The sequence below is a fragment of the Xenopus laevis genome, chromosome 9_10L, assembly GCF_017654675.1.
Source record: "Xenopus laevis strain J_2021 chromosome 9_10L, Xenopus_laevis_v10.1, whole genome shotgun sequence".
NCBI classification, from domain to species: domain Eukaryota; kingdom Metazoa; phylum Chordata; class Amphibia; order Anura; family Pipidae; genus Xenopus; species Xenopus laevis.
The window spans coordinates 35,662,016-35,677,447 of record NC_054387.1 but is presented as its reverse complement, the minus strand read 5'-3'; the positions used below and the strand labels follow the sequence as shown (position 1 = coordinate 35,677,447).

The following is a 15,432-nucleotide window of genomic DNA, read 5'->3' as shown; positions in this document are numbered from 1 at the left end:
CTTTAAATCAACTTTTAGTATGATGCAGCGAGTGATATTCTGAGACAATTTGCAATTGCTTTTCATTTTGTGTTATTTATGTTTTTTTTAGTTATTTAGCTTTTTATTCAGCAGCCTTCCATTTTGCAATTCATGCAGTCTGGTTGCTAGGATCCAAATTACCCTAGCAACCATGCAAGGATTTCAATAAGAGAGACTGGGATATAATTAGGAGGGGCCTGAATAGAAAGATGGGCAATAAAAAGTAGCAATAACAATAAATATGTAGCCTTACAGAGCATTTGTTTTTAGATCGGGTCAATGACCCCCATTTGAAAGCTGGAAAGAGTCAGCAAAAGAAAGCAAATTAAAAAAAACATAAAAAATAAAGACCAATTGAATAGTTGCTTAAAATTAGCCATTCTATAACAGGAGTAGACGTATTCAGTTTTTTTAATGGGGCTGTACTCACACAGGCGCATGTAGGCGCCGCACGCAGGAAAAATACAGCATGTTGCGTCTCAACCTGCGTTCGGCGCCTACATGCGCCTGTGTGAGTACAGCCCCATTGAAAAAAACTGAATACGTCTACTCTGCACTCCCCTGCGGCTGAACGCATAAAAACGGAACGCAGGGGAGTGCAGCTTCAAACGCTCGTCTGTAAGAGCCCTTAGGCAGTGTTCCCCAACCAGTGGCTTGTGAGCAACCCCTTGCCTGTTGCTCCCAGTGGCCTCAAAGCAGGTGTTTGTTTTTGAATTCCTGGCTTGGAGGCAAGTTTTGGTTGCATAAAAAGCAGATGTACTTCCAAACATAGCCTCCTGTGGGCTGCCAGTCATATAGGGGCTATTAGTAGTCAATCACAGCCCAGCCCATAATTGGCACCCTCATGAACATTTTGCATACTTGGGTTGCTCTCCAACTGTTTTTTACATTAGATTGTAGCTCATGGGTAAAAAAAGTATGGGGGCCCTGCTTAAGACAAAGATCTGGATTCCCCTCCCCCAATTACCAATAATATATATTGTATCTTATCCAGAAGAAAGCAGTAAACCCCACGCTCTCCTGCTTTCTTCTGCATAATCTATGACTAGTAATTAAACCTCTACACAACCTGATCAATTGAAGGTGAGAATTTAGACAAAAACTATAAGAAAAATCCTCCTTGTTTTTTTACAATAATAGATCTGTAAAAATATAATAATCTGTAATAGGTATAAAAGGAAGGTATAAAGGACACTTGTGTGAATACAGCACTATAAAGCCACATCAAATGGCATCTGACCAACCACATGAAAACATACTAAGTAACAGGTTTTAAAAGCAGCGTCTACAGTATAAGTAGAATGAAAATGATAGTGTGGAAAACTTTGGTGCCCCACCAAATATTGGAAAATATTTTGTAAAAAAATATTAAGCCACAAATAAGTGACATAGTGCCAAAAATTCAAACCCTGGGGCATGTGGGTACTCCCTCCCCCCCGAAAAAATACTTATTCACCCCAATTCTTGGGTTTCTCCAATATCTCTTTGCTTAGCAACACAACTATTATCAGTAGACATGTTCCCTATAAGGTTATTTTAAGCATCTACATGTGTGTCTGATTTACTGTGCACTACAAGGACATTAGCTGTCCTTATTTAAAATAACAGTAAATGTACAGTGAGCAAGAAATGTGAAGGTTGTTTAGAGATCACATTCAAGATTTTAGTGGCCATTTTTGTTTGAAAGCGCAGTTTGTAACTAATGCTTTTCCCCGCAGTGAGTTACAGTAATAGCCACAACTGAACATGAATGTTTATGTATGTCAGGACCTGATGCTAGCAATATTTAAAGGGTTTGTAAGGATTCTAACAATAGATACCTTGGATGGTATTAAATTGACTTCCTGTAGAGTAATAATAATAATAGTAATTCATTATCCTTATCCAGCCATAGTTGTTATTTGTAATCCACACAGATGATTTGTGGCCTTGGCAACCGCACGTATGAGCCAAGAGAACCCAACCAGACACAAGGGCCAATGTAATAGAAGGTGCAACGTATTCTATAAGTCTATAGCAAACAAACAGCAGGCAGCATTTACTGGTCAGCTGTTGGAATGCAAATATTGAATGGTTTATATGTTAAATATATGACATACATACCTCTAACAATGTCTTCTATTATTCTTCAGGAGATGGAAATCCCAAGGAGAGCTCTCCATTCATTAACAGTTCAGAGATGGACACGGGAAAGAACATGGCACTGTTTGAGGTAACTTGGTTCTCAGTTGTCCCATCGCCTGAATTCTCTCTCACACTTAGGGTTGCCGGCCTTCCTCTATTCTTGCCATTTTTTCCTATTAATAACATTGGCATCTAGCATCATTTTTACCGGCTAGGCCGGTAAAATACCAGCCTGGTGGCAACCCTGCTCACACTGTATCTCTAAAATGTGTAGCATAATGTATTCCAGTCTAGGCATGCTTTTCTGCCTATATCAGCGACATTTGGCTTTGGGCCTGGCCCTCAGCTACTTGGGTGCCGCCAGGACTTACTGCAAGTGATTCCAGTACTCGCATAGGGCCAGGCAAGGGAGCCAAACATATATTCTGGGGAAGGAGCAGTAAGGAAGGAGCTGGACATAGTCAGAAAGGCCAGGTCAGAACCAGATAACAGGAGAAGAATCATGAGGCAAACTCAAGGTCAGGAAGAAGCCAGGTCAGAACTATAAAGCCGCACAGGGGACAGGAGCAGGCGACTGGAGTAAAAGGAACAACAATCACAGGGAACAGAGCACCTAGGAGCAAACAAGCTTGACATGTAACAGCCAGTGAGTCAGTGCAGAGCAGGTTTTTATAGCCAGAATAATGACTAACTCAGAACACCTGAGGGCAGATTAACAACAGGTGAAACGGTCACACCTACTTGCAAATACAGGGATACCAATAGTAGTGAATAACACACTTAGTAGCTGCTCCTATAGAGCAGTGGTAAAGCAGAGGTAATGCAAACAGCATTAATAATACAAAGTCACCGGTTCAAGCCCAGGCAGGGTGTTACACCTTTTTCAGAGAGGAGAAAGTAACAAAGTTCCACACACTGGACTGTTAGTTTAAAAATTGAGAATCTTTATTTAATCCATAATAAAACATGGTGCATGGCTAGTAGGGATGGGCGAATTTGACTTGTTTAGTTTCGCCAAAAATTTGTCGCACAGTGAATTTTTTTTGATGCAAGTTTTTTTTTTTACGCCATACAAGTCTATGGGCGCCATTTTTTCGGCGAAACGAGCCGAAAAAATTCACCCCTCCCTAATGGCTAGCCATGCGAAGCCAGCCATGCAGCGTGTGTTTTATTATGTATTATTATCCAGTGTGTGAAACTTCGTTACTTTTTTTTACTTGCGTTGAGTCTGAGCGGTTTTCTCTGAACGTTTTTCAGAGAGATGTAGCCCAATAACTGCATGGCATATAGGTCCAGTCTTGGATATTTGAAAACCTTATTCTATATTACTAAGGCAGGCTCTTGCAACGTAAGTGTCATGTCGGCAAAATAAAAAAGTTTTTTATTTCTGCCTGTAGAAACAGATTGCAAAATAAAGGCAGTTTTCTTTCAAAAGCAATTCAAACAACATAAATAGCTTTTATCAGCAATAACAATTCAGCAAAAATACAATGGCAGCAACATTACAGACCCCTGAGCAGGCAACTGTGTGTGTACGTATACATAGACTTCTATGCGTTTGGTTGCCAGACCTCTCTTTGTATCTCTCTCAGTTAGAGCTCCTGAGAGACCAGCCTGGGTTTTAAAGGGGTTATTTACCTTTGAGTTAACTGTCAATATGATGTAGAGAATGATATTCTGGGACAATTTGCAATTTATAATTTGTGGTTTTACATTATTTGGGCTATTATTCAGCAGCTCTCCAGTTTGCAATGTTTAACAATGTTCAGCAATCTGGTTACTAGGGTCCAACTTACCCTAGCAACCATGTATTGATTTGAATAAGAGTTTGGACTATGAATAGGAGAGTCCTGAAAAGAAAGACAAGTAATAAAAAGTAGCAATAACAATACATGTGTAGACTTACAGAGCATTTGTTTTTAGATGGGGTCAGTGTCCCCCTTTTGAAAGCTGGAAAGAGTCAGCAGAAAAAGGCAAATTAATTTAAAAAAATATACAAAATAAATAATGAATACCAATTGAAAATTTTTTTAGAATTGCCCATTCTATAACATAATAAAAGTTAACTTAAAGGTGAACCAATATTATATCTATAAAACCTCTCTGACTATCATGTTTATAGCATTACAGGTATGGGACCTGGAATGCTTGGGAGCTAGGATTTTCCAGATAACGGATCTTTCCTTTAATTTGGATCTTCATACCTAAAATCTACAAGTAAATCATGAAAACATTAAAGGGGACCCGTCACCCCAGAAAATTATTCAAAATCCTATTTTATCACATTATTCAAGCAAAATTAACCTTAAATTACACTATATAAATTATTTGAATCTTGTTTCCTTCAGTCTGGGAAATCATAATTATAGCAAGTAGGTAGGAGCCATTTTGTGGACACTCTTATTAAGACAAGGCAAATCTTGTTTGTGCACCAGAATGGGGGACCCAATGTCCATCCCCATGCCCTGGCTACTCAATTAAATGGTGAAGAAAAGGAGAATATATGCGGAGAGCAGTGACATCTAGTAAGTGCTGAATGGAAAGTAAAAGTAATTGTCTGCCCCGCCTCTATGCCCAGGTCATAGAGGAGGGGCAGACAATATTTGATTGACAGTTGAGATTTTTAAATGAGCTTACAAAAGCTATGAATGCTTTCATAAAAAATAGAAATTAGATTTCCTTTTTAATTTGAAAATAACTTTTATTACACAGATTTTTGTGTCTGGGTGACAGGTTCCCTTTAAATAAACCCAATAGGCTGGTTTTGCTTCCAATAAGGATTATTTATATCTAAATTTAGATCAAGTACAAGCTACTGTTTTATTATTACAGAGAAAAAGGAAGTCTATGGGAGATGGCCGTAATTCGGAGCTTTCTGGATAAGGAGTTTCCAGATAATGGATCCCATACCTGTATCAACCTCTTTCTTTGAGTTTAGTGCCTATCCCACAGGGATGTTCTTCATACATTGTCTTCAATTTTCTCTATAACCTTCTCTTTGTATCAACTTTCCCACCATCAATTTTGTCTTTCAGGAGGAAATGGACACCAGTCCCATGGTATCCTCACTCCTCAGTGGCTTGGCCAATTACACAAACCTGACGCAAGGTGTGAAAGAACACGAGGAAGCAGAGAACAATGAGGGAGGGAAGAAGAAACCAATTCAGGTGGGAAAATAGTTTCTTATGTGAATTTGCACCCAGGAAGGTCTACATGTTTTTCACTTGAAAAAGGATCCATGACATTGAGACCCAATAAATATATTGCAGCAGAGTCTGCTTCTGAGTGCTCCATCCTACTCAATGTTGGTTAATTGAAGGTCTACATAGCACGTCATTAATTTTAGCAGGGAACTGACTGTTCCAGTACGTAAGCATGGCATCTATACCCATTCTTTTTCAAATTAAAAACAAAGACTCCTACATCCATGATGCTCCCCTACAAACAAACCAACAGAATGTCATCAAGCAGAATACAGGTTCTACCTTTTCCTCAATTTAAAGTCGATTTTAAAATGAAGACTCTCTTCAATTCCTCCCCATTTAGGATCTTGGGTTTTAGAGGAAACTGGCTCTTTGGATATTTATTCGATGCAGTGAAACATCTACTTTATTCTCAATAATTTTCACATTTGTTCAACGTCAACACAATAAATAGGACTTTTGCTGAACATGTTCTATGCCCATTCTTTTATTAAATAATATATATATATATATATATATATATATATATATATATATATATATATATATATATATATATATATATATATAGTTTCAAACACAAATACTCTCTAGCCAGGTAATGGGGGATTGTTGGGGAACCACTAATTGCAGTCAACCAAATAGTGTTATTACATTGTGATTCATTCATAGAGGGATCTGCATATAACAGTGCTGTAGTATGGCTGCCAGTCAGCAACTAGGTGGACCTGACAGTGAACTGCACTTCATCATTACCTGTGTGTAGGCATCATTGGCTACTCACATCCTACTTTGCTTCTGGGTGTAGACATCGATGACACACCTACCTCATTTGTAACATAGACAGGTACCAGAAAGGATCTAAGGGTAACTCCAATAAAGGCGTAATTCCTAATGGTAATAATTACTAGCCCAGTCCAGCCAATGAGGTACCATCTATTATTCAATATTGCCCCTCCAGAAAAACTCACTGTACAGTAATAAGTGTCCTATTTGTTTGATTGCAGGCACCCCGCATGGGCACCTTCATGGGTGTTTACCTCCCCTGCTTACAGAACATTTTTGGAGTGATCTTATTCCTGCGTCTCACCTGGGTGGTCGGAGTCGGTGGCATCATGGAATCTTTCATTATGGTTATGATGTGCTGCTCTTGTGTGAGTACTGACCCTGGGCAAACCTATGGCCAGGCAAAAAAAGTCAAACAGGAAATCATTAAATCAATGAGATTGTTGTATAAGATGTTGCTGATCATCTGTTGCCAGGTAATAATGTATAAGCTGTTGCAAACGACAACTCCAAATCGTAGTACAAAGGATGTATCTAAAGGGCCATGATGCCCATAATATAAGGTACAATATTGTCCCTGTTGGGTGGCATAGGGTAATAATTTTCAGCTGTAGGCCTTTGGCTGTTGTTAAACTATAATTATTGGAATGCCATGACTGCCAATGGGACCTGTTGTCCAGCAGTAGTGACAAATAATTCAGTTATAATTATACCAGTATCCATCTTCCTCTCATGAAGCTTCATTTATTCTCAGGAGGCTCAGAGCCTCCCAAAACAAGAATAAAGTACCTTGTTCTAATGAGATAATCCCATCCTGCAGCCCTAGCATTTCTTCTACTAGAACTTCCAGTATCTGCTTAGGACCTAAATGAGCCTCATATTTTTTTGACCCTGCAATTAGTTCAATAAAAGAGGAATGGCAACAGTTTTTTCCGCACTTTTGTACAGTGCCTTTTTAATAGTTAGTGAACCGAGGGGGGTTATTTATCGAAATCCAATTTTTTATGATTATTTTATTTAAAATAGTCCGACCAAACTAGAATCCATAATTTGACCTTAATTAGTATTAAAAAAGCTTGATAAAAAACTTGATAAAATCAAGCAAAAATCCAAATGCTTTTTTCGATCAATTTTTACAGCATTTTCCTGAAAATTTTTTTTGGACTTTTGCCCGAAATAGTCACATTTTCGGGCTAAATCCAGCTCAGACCACATAAACTTCCAAATAGGATAGGGACCTCTCCCATTGACTTATATATAACCTCGCAGGTTTGAGATGGCAGATTTTCAGATTCTGACTTTTTGCAGTCTCAGGGTATAATAAATCTCAGAAAATTCAAGTTTTTTTTCCACTAAAAGATTTTATATTAAAAAAAAACTAGAATTTTTCAAGTTTTTGGCATTTGGACTTTAATAAATGTAATGTAGCAAGTTACCTTTCCACCAGCCAAGACTCCAAATTTCATAATGCCTTTCATGCTTCTTAATAGCTTGTTCATCACAGAGAATCCAAGGCTTTACAGAAACGGGGCTCTTGGCTGGATGTGAGCTACATGGTGTCAAGAGTCAGAACTAGTAGCACAATGAATAGAAAGTGCGTAGAAAGAGCCTGACAGACTGTGTCAAAAGCAATTGCACTTACAAATAACTTGAAATCAGTCAACATATAACTGAAAATGTGCATAGAAATGTATAATTTGGATGAACATTCAAACCAATCTTCCAACTGCCCTTTTTTCTGGCTGAAGCAGTTCCCTATGCAATAAAACCCATCTCTAACAACATGGCTGCCATCTACTCTGAAGTTTCAGAAGTGTTTATTATGGTTGTGCTTGTCTGAAAATGCAATTGCATGCATTGGTATACATTTTGCACAATGCACCGACCTTTGTAGTTCTTTCTGCACCCGGGTGACAGAAGGTATGATTTCAGATGAGTGGTTAGTGATACCAACGTGCTTGGGTCTCTTTCCACTGATGCCATAGATAGTCGTAGAGCCCCCCATCACCACTCCAATGAACAAAACACTATGGCCCTTAGAGAAGAGTTCACCTTTAAATTAACTTTTAGTATTCAGCGATTATCTTATATTTCCATATATATTATTATAATTGACTGCTGAATTGCAGGGATCACTGACCCCAGCAGCCAAAGAGGATGTACTGCAAGGCTAGATTTTCTTGTTGTACATTGTTATTGCTCATCTTTCTGTTCAATCCTTATTTGTAAAAGTAGTATCTCCCAAAAATGTTAATTCCATCATTTTAATCAGCTTTAGGGCCAGGGCACACGCTGCTATTTCGGCTTTCCGAAGTCACCCAAAGTTTCCTAGTGAGGCAACTTTGGGGCGAGTTCGGAAAATGAAGCGTTCTGAGAGACATCCCACCGGCAATTTAGATTCTAGCTGGCAGGGAGGCAGTTCGGGGAGATTAGTTGCCCGAAGAAGAAGCGATTCCTCACTGGGCGACTAGTCTCCCGAAATTGCAGCGTGTGCCCTTACCCTTAAAGGGGTTGCATCATTTACTTGCAGAAGGGAGACCTTGTACAGGTATGGGACCTGTTATCCAGAATGCTTGAGACCTGAGGTTTTCCGGATAACGGATCTTTCTGTAATTTGGATCTTCATACCTAAAGTCATGTAAACATTAAATAAACCCAATTGGCTGGTTCTGCTTCCAATAAGGATTAGTGATATCTTAGTTGGGATCAAGTACAAGGTACTGTTTTATTATTACAGAGAAAAAGGAAATCATTTTTAAAGATTTGGATTATTTGCTTATAATGGAGTCTATGGGAGACAGCCACTCAATAATTCGGAACTTTCTGGATAACGGGTTTCCGGATAATGGATCCCATACCTGTATTTCCATTTCCATGTATTTCCATACAATGCTTTATTTACTAGTGACTGTGTTTGATATCAGAGTGCCTGTGTTAATGTCTCCCCTGTCCACTGAATATCCCCCTCCTTGTTTTCATACAATATCTCACCTATCATCTTGTCAAGTCTTATTTATGTACCACATGCAGATGTAGTTAAATAGCCTCTCTCTGTACGATGAGAAGACCTGGGCAATTGTACCTACTATAAAGAGTTCTATGTACAGTCCCATTTGACTGGACACCCCTCAAATAAATCAGGTAACCCTTTGTGGTATATTTATCAAAGAGTGAAGTTAGAGATCGCCACATCCGCTAAAGTGAAATTCCGCCTCTCTCTATTTATTTCTTTGGGATTTTAAAAGAGTATTTATCAATGGGTTCATCCTTTGATAAATATGCCTTTCAAAATCCCATAGAAATGGATGGAGAGTGGCGGAATTTCATGCTAGTGGACTGTGGCGATCTCTAACTTCACTTTTTGATAAATATACCCCATAGTCTTGGGGGCGAAAAGCAATAGGAAGGGTATGAGAGGTTATCGGATCTGTAATCTTCTTCATAGCACCACCAGTAGGGGTCACAAGAGTAATTATTAGTAGTGATGGGCTAATTTATTCGCCAGGCGCAAATTCATAGCTGGCAACAATAAAACGGACGCCCATTGACTTTAATGTGTGTCAAAATTGGTGAATTCTTCGTCCGTTTCGAAATTCGTGAATTTCGTGGCGAAACGGGATAAATTTGCCCCTCACTAATTATTAGCAATTTACCTCTTATTATTGTAACTGTCACTGAAAGCAAAGTATAAAATGAAGATAGAGTGGCCCTTTCAATTTAGTCCCGTAAAAATATCCTTGTGATCATGTCCCATATCCTTATAATATGACTTATTGTGTTTGCTATGGTCTCCTCCAGTCTGTGTCTCTGGTTACAGTGTGATATCTTATGGCCTTTTGTGTATACGGCTATGGAACATGTTACTCAAGGACCTGCGCTTTTCATAATAAGGGATCCTTCTGTAATTTGGATCTCCATATCTTGAATTTTATAAAAAATCATTTACTCAATAGTATTATTTTGCCTCCAATAAGGATTCGTTCTATCATAATCACCCCATAATCCAGATAATGGGTTTCAGGAGAACGGATCACATCTACTGTATGTGATAATGACGGGAACAAAGAACAGATCTACAGTTTTAGTGACTTGTCTACTAACTTCTGAAGTTAGTTTGTCCACACCAGCCCCAGTAACTATTGCCTTCCCTATAACTGTAATTGAGATTAGGCAAAATAATGTGTCTTCTAAACCACTCCATATAGCAATCTCATATTGTGTCTGATATCCTGTGGTCTGATTTCATACCTTGTGGTTGTGTCTGATATCACGTTCTCCAATCCTGTGTGATTTCACTGGAATATGCCTTTGTGTCCTGCTTCATGTATAGTCCCTGTACTCCATATCACCTCTGACTGATATTGCATCATGTGATCGTGACGGATATATCACGTGTCTCTGATTTCATATGCCTTGCGTTTGATATCTCATCATCCTTTGGTTTTGCCTGATGTGAGATGATCTGCTTTTGATATCATGTAGCCTCCGTTTCATTTTACAAAATCCTTAAAACACATCCGGTCCCCTGTAAAATGTCCTAATTCATTTCTGACTGATGGGGGATGATTTATTATCATTTTGATGGGTAAATGAAAGTATATTAAATCAGTACTGTGACAATGTGTAACATCATAGCCACCGCCATATACTTCCCTCTGTTTGTCCTTCTCTAGTTACATGCTCTGACCTTTGTGTTGGATGCATAACTTGTACCTTCTGCAAGTGGAGCTACATTCTGTGTTTATGCCAAGAAAAAACAGATGTTGTAAATATGTCATGTGTCTTCCATTACTTATGTCCATATCAATATCACTCATCTGATAGGACATCCACTGTGCAGCCTATTTATCAACTAGAGTTTCGCCACCAATTAAAGTTATACTGCTTTCTTTGCACTTGTGCACGATTTTTGGGACATATTTACGGTATCCGTATGCAAAAAAGAGAACCTTTTGATAAATGCCCCTAAAACTCCTGTGCAAGTGAATAGAGAACATGGGATATTCTCTCTAACTTCACACTCTGATAAATATGCCCTGTATTTCATCTAGGGATGCACCGAATCCAAACCCTAATTTACATATGCAAATTAGTGGTGAGGAGGGAAATCGCGTGACTTTTTGTCACAAAACAAGGAAGTAAAAAATGTTTTCCCCTTCCCACCCCTAATTTACATATGCAAATTAGGGTTTGGTTCGGTATTCGGCCGAATCCTTCGCCAAGGATTCGGGGGTTCGGCCGAATCCAAAATTGTGGATTCGGTGCATCCCTAATTTCATCACTTTCCTACCTAATATAAAACCCTCATTGTATTCTGGACTATGTGCTTTTGCCAACTGTAATCACATTCCTGTACTGTACCTGGGTCCTAATATTTTTTCCTCTTCTTATATCACATATTTGAATGGGGCGTTGTTGCTGCATGACATCACTGTTTTGCCAGATATAAAACCCCACTGTATATTGAAGGCAGTCACTTCACCTGTATTTATCTGGTATCTGATATTTCCTCCTTATTGATGTAATGTCTGACATCACATGCTCCAACAGTGCACTGCATGACATCACTTCTTCATTGATACTGAACCCTTGTACATTACATCCCTTTATATTAGTGAATACAATTTCCTGTAATTGTGTGATGTCATACACCATAACACTTTCTTGTTTGATGTTGAACCTAACTTGTTTACATCTTAATTTATTTATCTATTTGGTCATACAGTATTACATCCCCTCGCTGTTATTCCACCCCTGCGTTGTATATTTTCTAACGTCAATTCCTTGTAAAATCCTTTGTGTAATGAAAGTTGTCCCTTCCATTCATCTTTACCTGGTATTATATAGACTCTTACTGTCTAACATCAAGTCCTGCTATTGTGCTGTATGCCATCCATTTCTCACCTGATATCAAACCATTAGTTGTGTAGTCCATGGCCTTCTTCCACCTTCTACCAATCAGTTATCATAAGCTCTTATTGCACTTTCCTATGACATCACATCTCTAGCATCCTCATTGCATCAGCGAGTACTTCCTATGACGGAATAAGTAATAAGCTGTGATGCATTTATAAATTATATTTTCTGATTTTGTTGTCCAGCATCTGCCGAATCATGTATTTTTGTACAGTTCCTGCCATGTTCCCTGATATTGTATATTCACTTTTTCTTACAATATCAAAATAATTCCCATGGTTCGCATGTGTCATGTTGTATATTTGTGCCGGCTATTTTAACATTGTGGCTGCCCGATGATTCATCCGCACTTGTGTGTCTGCTGTTGTTTCTTGATAAGCTGTCTGATATCATGACCATTGTACTGGACCTTATTTGATGTCAAATCCTCCAACTTGTGATTGGTTCCACATCCTTTTGCTTGCACTGCAACTGATATCATACCTTCTGATTGTGCACTGCATCCGATATCACATTGTCACACCTTCCACTGCATCTGAAATCACATCTTTCGGTGGTGCGCTGCATCTGGTATCACATCATCTGGCCTTGCACCACATTGGATATAACATCCTGTTTAAGTGCACTGCTGCCCCAGGTGCCATCGTACAACTGTGCACTGCATCAAGTATCACAACGTGCATTGCATCTCAGATCACCTCTTCTGAGTGTGCAGAGCATTCAACATGTGCACTGCATTTGATATCATTTATTCCCACTATGCACTGCACAAAAATACTCTTCCACATTGCACTGCATTTGACATCTTCACCCCACCATGCACTGTACCGGAGACAATTTCATGGTGCACTGCTTCTGATATCCTCCCATGATGCATTGCGTCTCATGTCCCTCCTCCCCTCTATGATGCACTGCTCCTTTCATCATCTCCCTCCCATTATGCATTGGGCACAAGCTCATTGCGCCTCCCTGTGTTTGCTCTGCAGACAATGCTGACTGCTATCTCAATGAGCGCCATCGCTACCAATGGAGTTGTGCCAGGTAGGGGGATGCAGGGGAGATGCAGTGCGTGGGGGAAGAGGGGTTGGGGGTGAAGAGTGCCACTGGATGCAGACGCAGTGTGTGTTTGTGTATGTGTGTATGGGGGGGGAATTCTATTGACATTAACAGCAGACACTGTGTGGGGGGTGTTACTTTGAATCATCTAGCTAAAGGGTTTAACAAGTGGATATGGTCGCTGGAATGTATAAATTCAAGACTGTTATGTATCAAGACAGAAAGTGTATCGCCCTGTGAGATTTAGTGGTTCAAGGAGCTGTGATACATGGCAAACTGTAGTGACATGGTTTGAGATGCAGTACAGTGTTTAATATGTGCAGGTAACTACCAAATGAATGCACAGGAGAGTTTTCACTTTCTCCATCTGAAGTCTGTGATGGGTGTTTGTAGTCAACTTAGTTCCTTTTGCTTTACCTTGCATGCCCAAGATGGAGGAGTTTGCTCCTCAGGCAACAGAACCTGGGTGCCCCCTACTGCCCCTATACCCAGCCACCCAGACCCCCTTCCTCCATACCCATACATAGAGCGTATCCAGGGAGGCTATCAATAGTAAAGAGAAGATGCAAAAGTTTCTGCTTCAGATCTTAATTGTATGTGTGCACCATGGAAGGTTATGCCACTTCTCCAGTTGGTTACTGATAGTAGAAGAAGTGCCACCTGAGACTAGTCACTTCACCTTGCCTCATGGCCGAAACACCTCGGCATGCCAGGATCCCCAAGTTGAGTTGATGAAGGATAAATGTATATCTGTCCTATAACCCACAAAGTCTCCTCCTGTAGCCGTGATAGCTTCCATCCTGCCCAATACCTTTCTTCATAAGGTATGAATTGGTTCAGCAACTTATAAACTACTCCTGTGTGAAGGACCTGATTCAAACCTATTCCCTTTATTTTGGTAGTTACCTGTGTGGTACTAGGAGCAGTGGCACATGGGGGCAGTGGTATTAGGATGCAGTGCATAAATACCTAGAACAGTGCAGTGGTATGAGGTGCAGTGCAGTGGCAAGAGGTGCCGTTTTAATTTTATGTACAGTGCATTTTTGCAGTGAATGCCCCTAAGACATCTGTCTGTCTATAGCTGGTGGATCGTATTACATGATCTCTCGATCGCTTGGGCCGGAGTTTGGAGGAGCCGTGGGTCTTTGCTTTTATCTTGGAACCACATTTGCAGGTGCCATGTACATCCTGGGAACCATAGAGATCCTGGTGGTAAGTGAGGACTATACCCATCTGCACATCCTTAGCTATCCTTAGCTATATACATGATATAAAGATACTCTGATATCTGACCTCTGCAATTAGCTCCAGCACCATAAACAGAGAATACAAATATTGCATACTGACCTACAATTTGTGTATTATTCCATGCATAATAAGTAGCTCTGTTTAAAGAAGAAGGCAACACAATAATCTGCATAGCCAAACACAATTGATGGATATATGTACAATCAACATGCTAAATGGATAATTGGTAGTTAATTAGATCAATATGTGGATCTGATTTGTGCCCTGTCTTAAATGGGTTTTAGGCACTGAAAACTTTGTTTACCCCATCGTCCCATGATGTTTACCCCATCAAATAAATTGACATGACCCTTTTTAATGTTGTCTACAGGCTTTACTGAACCTTTCATTGTTCATTTTCTTCTCCTCCTGCAGACGTATCTCTTCCCTGGCATGGCTATCTTTAAGGCTCAGGAGGCCAGTGAGGAGGCTGCCGCAATGCTCAACAATATGCGTGTTTACGGCACGTGTGTGCTCACCTGCATGGCCATTGTGGTTTTTGTGGGTGTTAAATATGTGAATAAGTTTGCCCTGGTTTTCTTGGGTTGTGTCATCTTGTCCATCCTCGCGATATATGTTGGGGTAATCAAGTCAGCTTTCGACCCTCCGGATTTCCCGTGAGTTTACAGTCACAAGCTCTGACATATTGTTATTTACATAAATAGTATTGTAGCTGAGTAGCTGAAAGCAATCAACCAGCAATTAGGTTTTACAGATTCAATACAATTAGCAATGTAAGGACACAATTGATTGGTTGGAGCCTGACCTCGGGCACATTTTGCCTTTGTTATTACACAACCCACATTGTCTGTGTGACACTATGTAGGAGATTCTGCTATTGTATGTTTTTAAAACCTAACTTTATTTCCCTATTGTATCCTAGCATGCTATGGGATAATGGGTTATAAGTTCAGAAAACTAGCGGAAGTTAAGAGTTTGCTGGTATAGGACCTGTTATCCAGAATGCTCGGGACCAGGTAACTGATCTTTCTGTAATTTGGATATTTATACCTAAATTCTATTAGAAAATCATTTAATC

General features: G+C 39.6%; 1 protein-coding gene across 1 annotated transcript in view; it reads left to right on the top strand.

Moving 5' to 3' along the window:
- Positions 1 to 15,432, top strand: part of slc12a5.L (solute carrier family 12 member 5 L homeolog) — a 51,632-nt gene that overhangs the window by 15,723 nt on the left and 20,477 nt on the right. Inside the window, exons 2-7 of the mRNA XM_018235169.2 lie at positions 2,154 to 2,233; positions 5,181 to 5,312; positions 6,356 to 6,502; positions 13,037 to 13,091; positions 14,188 to 14,318; positions 14,769 to 15,010. Of these exons, the coding sequence (XP_018090658.1) occupies positions 2,154 to 2,233; positions 5,181 to 5,312; positions 6,356 to 6,502; positions 13,037 to 13,091; positions 14,188 to 14,318; positions 14,769 to 15,010 (787 nt within the window). The remainder of the gene's footprint in view (positions 1 to 2,153; positions 2,234 to 5,180; positions 5,313 to 6,355; positions 6,503 to 13,036; positions 13,092 to 14,187; positions 14,319 to 14,768; positions 15,011 to 15,432) is intronic.